Source organism: Patiria miniata, unplaced genomic scaffold (assembly GCF_015706575.1).
Source record: "Patiria miniata isolate m_02_andy unplaced genomic scaffold, ASM1570657v1 HiC_scaffold_29, whole genome shotgun sequence".
Lineage (NCBI taxonomy): Eukaryota > Metazoa > Echinodermata > Asteroidea > Valvatida > Asterinidae > Patiria > Patiria miniata.
The window spans coordinates 5,745,084-5,751,424 of NW_024037068.1; the positions used below are offsets into that span (position 1 = coordinate 5,745,084).

General features: G+C 43.0%; 1 protein-coding gene across 1 annotated transcript; it reads left to right on the forward strand.

Annotated features, from left to right (window-relative positions):
• The first annotated feature begins 5,108 nt into the window (after window positions 1–5,108).
• LOC119735893 (paraneoplastic antigen Ma2-like) lies at window positions 5,109–6,341 on the forward strand. The gene has a single exon (XM_038209838.1). The coding sequence runs from the start codon at window positions 5,109–5,111 to the stop codon at window positions 6,339–6,341; it is 1,233 nt and encodes a 410-aa protein (XP_038065766.1).

Here is a 6,341-nt window from a genome sequence, read left to right on the forward strand (position 1 = left end):
GACAATGGTATCTCCCGAAGGTTGGTGAAATCAGGACCATCTCTAGAGACTGTCCTGTGAGAACGAAACTTACTGACAACAGTTTCTATTGTGCTAATGGTGGACGTTATCAGAGAACATTGTTGTTTGGCATGACGAACAGATGACCGGGATTTTACTCCCCGATGTGTCGATATTTTGGTAGTGAAGATTGAGCGATTTAATCACTAACCAGTCTGTAAGTGAAAGGCGTAGCTTGGTGCAATTCAAACTCAACAGTGTATTCCTTGATAACGATTCCGATAACGAACTCCTGTGGACACGGTGCATTCTTCCAGTTCGTCCGTGGTTTGGTTAGACGAAGATAGAATGAAGCTGAAGAGTTGTAGAATAAGACCCTTGGTCCAAGATATGTGACACATTTTGAGTATCTGTCTGTGGATGCTGTTGAGTTTGTGAGCAGAATAGGGCAGCCATGATCAAAGTGTTCATCGAGTGCTATAGTCAGTAGCATTAAAAGCCAGGCAAGCTTCACCGAATTAGAGAACATTACAAGTGCCATTGTTCAAGCTTGTTCATGTATTGTCCGAATACGGACCCGGGAATGTGATACAATAGAGACTGACGTAATTTAATTGTTACGCAAAAATCTGCTCGTGAGGAGTGGTGTGTTGAAGTAGACCCTCAGAGTCATGCATTTAGTGAAATGAAATCCGACCAAAATAATGTTAAATGAACAAGTGCAACTCACGATAACATATCCATGGCAGCCACGGACATCAATTGACAAACTCGCATAATCCTAATCACATATCGAGCCCTCTGGGCTTAATGAAATGTAGAAAACGAGGAGCGCCAACGGCAGCCTGACATACCAGGGGCACAGTCTAAAGAGAATTTCGTACGTAAACGGCCCCTTCGTAGCTTCACAGTTGTGAACTAGCACAGCTGCCAACCCATTCCTTTGCTAATCCCTGTTCCTACTTATGACACATTCCTTTTCGGTTAGGTACACTGAACAATTGTCCTTACTATCTGCCTGCACATAAATACAAACTGCCAGGATGCCGGGGGATCGCGCAAGTTTTACTTGCAGTATTTTTTAACTTCACAAGTTCCTCAAACCAACATAGCCAAATATCATTGAGTGCAACATTAAAATAGCTTGAACTATTGAATCTGAAAATACTAGTCAAACACCATTCCCTTCGACAAGAACCACATGTTTGTGTGACAATATCCTAATGGTGAGTCTAGCCGCCCTTAGTGTCGAATGGAGAAAGTATATCCAGAATAAATACAAAGAACACAAAAGTAGCTCCTGATCTCTCTACATTTGAAATATATTGCACGCAATAAAAGCATTATTGGTCTCGTTCAAATGACGTCATTTCCTACAGACCATCCACGTGCATCGGGATTTTGAACGTTAACGTTCATAACGCGCATCGGCCGCGTCGTATTTCAAGCACATTTCCAGCAACAAGCGCATGTGTTTGGGACATTTTTAACAATGCGCAATGCGTGCTTGATTGCGTAAAATACGCAGTTGCAGTTCTCCTACAGAGAAGGCCGTCATTGAACGAGCCCTATTTGCGATGCATGTTATGGATTTTCCGTCAAGACTGCAACAGCCTTTCAGAACCAGAGCAGACACTAGCTCAAGCTTACATGTAATAGGCTTTGATGTTTCAATTCAGTGTCAATGAAAGGAAAATATTTCCATTCTTGCCGTCATTGAGGAACAATGACCTGTCCTCAGCGATTGCGTTCTGTGCAAAGGGTCTGTCGTCGATCAAGTTAATACTCACCATTCAATGGTACGTCTGTCCCGCGTCGGAATCGTCCAGACATCTTCCTTTCCACAACTTCAAAATATAATTGAATTTAAAATTATAATAATTGGGGAATCAAATTGGCGTTGCGGTACTTTCCTCGCCTTCCACCGCTGTGACCCGGGTTCGATTCTCGCCTGGGGCAATGTGGATTGAGTTTTCTGTCCCTACCTGATTCCGTTGGTTTCCCCCAGAATATTCTGCAGGGTTTTTTCCTCCCACCTTTAAAACTGTAATTTCTTTTCATTGTCTTCTCTCAACAGGTTTCTTCAGGCTTGCGAGCTACAGTGCCTATGGCGCTTTTGAGGAATCCTTGGTTTCATCACCAGAAATACTACTACAAATAAAACATCTTTGAAAGACAATTCAGTTCATTGTTTATTGCCAAGCTAGACGAACATGGCACCATCAAAGCTTTGTTGTTTCTCCTTGTGGGTCCACAACCGTGACTTTTTGTCACAAGGTACGTTGATGGTGCGTTGGGAAAAACAAAACAAAGACATTGTTTTTGCAAACATTGGTCATCAAATTGTTTATTTAACAGACACTACCGAAAACCAAATGGCGATGATGTTTCTCTCGGACGAACAAAATTTGTTGCTGAGCATGTTTAAATTTACGTTCCCCATGCTATTTTAAAGTTTCATCCCATTTCGTTTTCTTTAGCAATACAAAAGTTATTCACTTTTGAAATTTTCCAGTAGGTTTTATCTGGTTAAATCACGAGTTGATGAAGCTCAATTTTGAAGGTGGGGTCATACAGGAGCGTCTGGCGGGCACACCCCACCACAGAACATGTATGGCAGTGGCCATTCATGATACATGGGACTATGCTAAACATTTTTCCAGCAGGTTTCATCGGGTTAACTCACGAGCTGATGAAGCTCAATTTTGGGGTGTCGGTTATATAAGTCTGGCGGGTACACCCACCACTGGTGGTGCCATTCATGATATCTGGAACTATGCCGAACATTTTCTGATTGGTTTCATTAGGTTAACTCACGAGCTGATCTAGCTCAATTTTAGGGTCCCTTTCTCATGGCCCCTGACCACACCCACCAGAGTGTGCCCGGCAGACGTCCATTTCCTTACATGGGTATGTACATGGACCATCGCTACATACATGAAAATTGGTTAACTCTCCAGCCAGGCTGATCCCCCATGGCTCCCGGTCTAATACCGCAGGCCATGCCAAGCGGACACAGCCACTCTTGCGACGACCCGCTCATGGACGGTGACATGTCCATCTTTAACAGAAAGCAACAAATCATTGTGTTAATACTTGTTGTGTAAAGCCAGTTCATTTTGATTACGAAAGCAGACGCGAATGAGAATTTGTAACGTCATGTCATATTTTTGAGCCACGAATTCGCAAAAGTTGAACACATTTCAACTCCTGCGAATTCTGCCGAAAATGTTTTATGACATCCAATTGGCCAAAAAAAAATCCTCCAAACCACATTTTGGTAAAAGAAAAATGCTCCAAATAGCTAACATACCTTTTCAAGAGGAAAAAAAATAATAAAAAAAAAAGAATCTAAAAAAAGCATCCAATGGGAATCAAACTCACACCATCGGATTTGTAATCCAATGTAGTATCCATGACACTACAGAAGTGACTTGATAGATGTGGTAGCTTAACATTATACTATTGAATGTATAGGGCCCTCATGCATGATTCTATATATAGTAGCGAGCATGTGGTAGGAAAAAATAAATCGCAACCAGGTAACCAATTGAATACAAACACTGGTACCCAGGTATCTGTAAAAGAAACTCCACCCCAAAATTTGAATCCCGGATGTTGTCTGAAGGGCTTTACAGCTTTAAGATGTAAACTGCAACTTTCGCGAGCGTCATCTGTCGGGCCTTAAAATGTACATACACTTGACATCTGTTTTGGTTTTCCGTGTAGCCTGATTTTCATTTTGAAAATTCCCGACAAATGGCATTCAAAGTTTTTTTTTCATTGTCTATAGACTTTCTTAGTAATTTGTTAGGTTGGTTACGGGTCCCCGATCCCATAATCTGGAACCGGTTCCTGACACCAACTGTCGGGTACTCGGGTACCAGGTTGCAATACACACCTCTAGTAAACAAAAATACATTTTTGAGGATTCCATACCGATTCGTCGAGTCCTTCCACCAGTGAAAGCGCTGTGTAGGCATCTGTGTTAAAAGGGGAAAAAATCAGAGAGAAAGTTGTCCTGGTGTCATCCTCAAGACAAAGGTAAAGCTTTGACAGGAAGTGACTGCATTATGGATCAGGCTTTTTCAAAGTGAAAAGGGGGATAAGAGAAGGGTACTTATGTAGCCACTTGCTTTCCGGGAGTCGCGAGAAATGAAATAGCGCCCTCAAGCGTTCGCTAAAAACGCGCCTGTTGTCTTGCCATTGTTCACGAAGTTTGTTTGTCGATAAAAGTTTTGTTTGACAAATTTATCCAGAATCATCTTGCTGTAAAGTCGCTTTTTGAGCGAATCATCAACCTATTGTGTGCCTCAAGAATCCGTTATTTCTGCTCAGCATACTGTTGGCTCTCAGTTCTCAGGTTCTCAGATACAAGTGAGAACTTCTTAGTCTCTCTTTGAGATAACTGAAGGGACAACCTCACCTGATTGCCGTTTGCCAGATCTGAATTTCACCTGATAAAGAAATCTACTACAGTAGGCCAGTGGTCATCAGAGGTGCTCCGTAAAACTACTGGAGTGAGCCTACTCAAGGAGACCAACGACTTCGTCTGCCTTGCAGTACCGGGCCAGTTTACTGACTTCGTTGGAGTCACCGGTTCAGTCAAGTCGGTTGACTGGACGTCACTATTTTGGAACTGTGAAAGCTCCAGCATTGACTTTCTTGCCGGCCGGCCATTTACTGTGCGCATCATTGGGCCCATTTTTGTGTGTATTACTTGAGCATCGTGGATCCATATCCTTTTAATTAAACATTGATTGTATTTTGATTGAATTGTTTGGCCAAACGAAATTGTTGTTACACAATAAAAGCTGATTGGAAATTAATTTATCGTTATTCTCCTGTGTCTTTCCCTTAACGGTTACATATTTGGCGATCCTGCCAGGACACATTTTATTTAGGGTTGGATTTATGAAAAAAAAAAAAATAACCTTGTTTGTTGTACAACTGCCTGTAAAATTGTAAATTTAATAAGGTGATTGTTCACATGTATTGACAGCCAACAGTTACAAATTCTTTTTTGTTTTTCCCCATTTTAAATTTGAGCATTTTTCTAGCTTCTTATCTCATCCATATAGTTTCTAAATTCTAAAACCGAGTGAACGATGGCAAGCGAAGCTCCTTCGCAGGTTGAGATAACTGATTGGTGTAAGAAGGAAGATATCCGCCCGAGCCATGCCCTCCTCCTGAAAGCAGATGGCATTCTCACTGACACAACCGAAGACATCTTGATCGCGCTCGCTAAAACCGTACAGCACATCATGAGTGTCTCGCGGAGGGAGAGAGATGTTGCTACCCAGCTGCTCTGTGAGTTTGAAAAAGAGGCATCGGATGTCGTACTGCCCTCCTCAGGCGAGGTTTCACTGAAGCTTGGTGGCCGACATGTCCCGCTTAAAATTAACCGGTTGGGAGTGGTAGTTAAGAATCGGGTGAGGATTCAGGATCTTGTCGAGAAAGGCTTGATGCCGACAACTCAAGAGAAGAAGAATGCGAACCAGTTGGGGGAGGCGTTGGCACGTTGCACACTCAACAGCAGCAGAAAACTTAGGCCATTCTCTGGAAGCAAAACACCAGCCAAAGATGAAGATGTCTTTGACACCTGGATTGAGCTGGCGAAGGGTCAACTGGATGAGGAGGAGAATGATCAGGAAAAGAGGAAGCGAATTAGGGAAGCTCTTCGCCCTCCAGCGGCGAACATAATTTCTGATCTTCGACGAGACCAACAAGCTGCAACTTCTGAAGATTACTTGGGTGCTCTTGAGTTGGCTTTTGGAGGTACAGAATCTGCAACCGAGTTGCATGTACTATTTCATTCGTCCCATCAGAAGCAAGGGGAGACACCGTCAGAGTACTTGACTCGTCTTCAGGATATTCTTCGCAGATTGATCAGGAAGGGTGGAGTGGAGAAAGAAAAGAAAGATGGCTTGCTACTCTCTCAGTTCATCAAGGGTATTCTTTATGATGAGATGCTTTTGTTTAACTTGCAGTTGAAGGAAAAAGTGTCACAACCCCCCACCTACCTTCAACTCCTCCGAATGGTGAGACGTGAGGAGGCTGAGCAGATGGTAAAAATGTCTCATCGTAGTGTCGATGCTCCTAAAAAGGAGGCCAAAACATTCCATCAATCTGCAGGTAGCAAGGAAGTTGGGGAGAAAAGGAAGACTCCTACAAACAGCCGACCCAACTTTTGTTACAAGTGTGGCTTAGAAGGGCATTATAAAGGGAAATGCCCCAATGAGCCTGATGTTGAGAAGGTTAACAGTGCATTGATCAAGTTCATCCATCAGGGAAACGGGACAGGGCATCTGAGGGGGGCCGCCCAGAAGCCCAAAGAATAA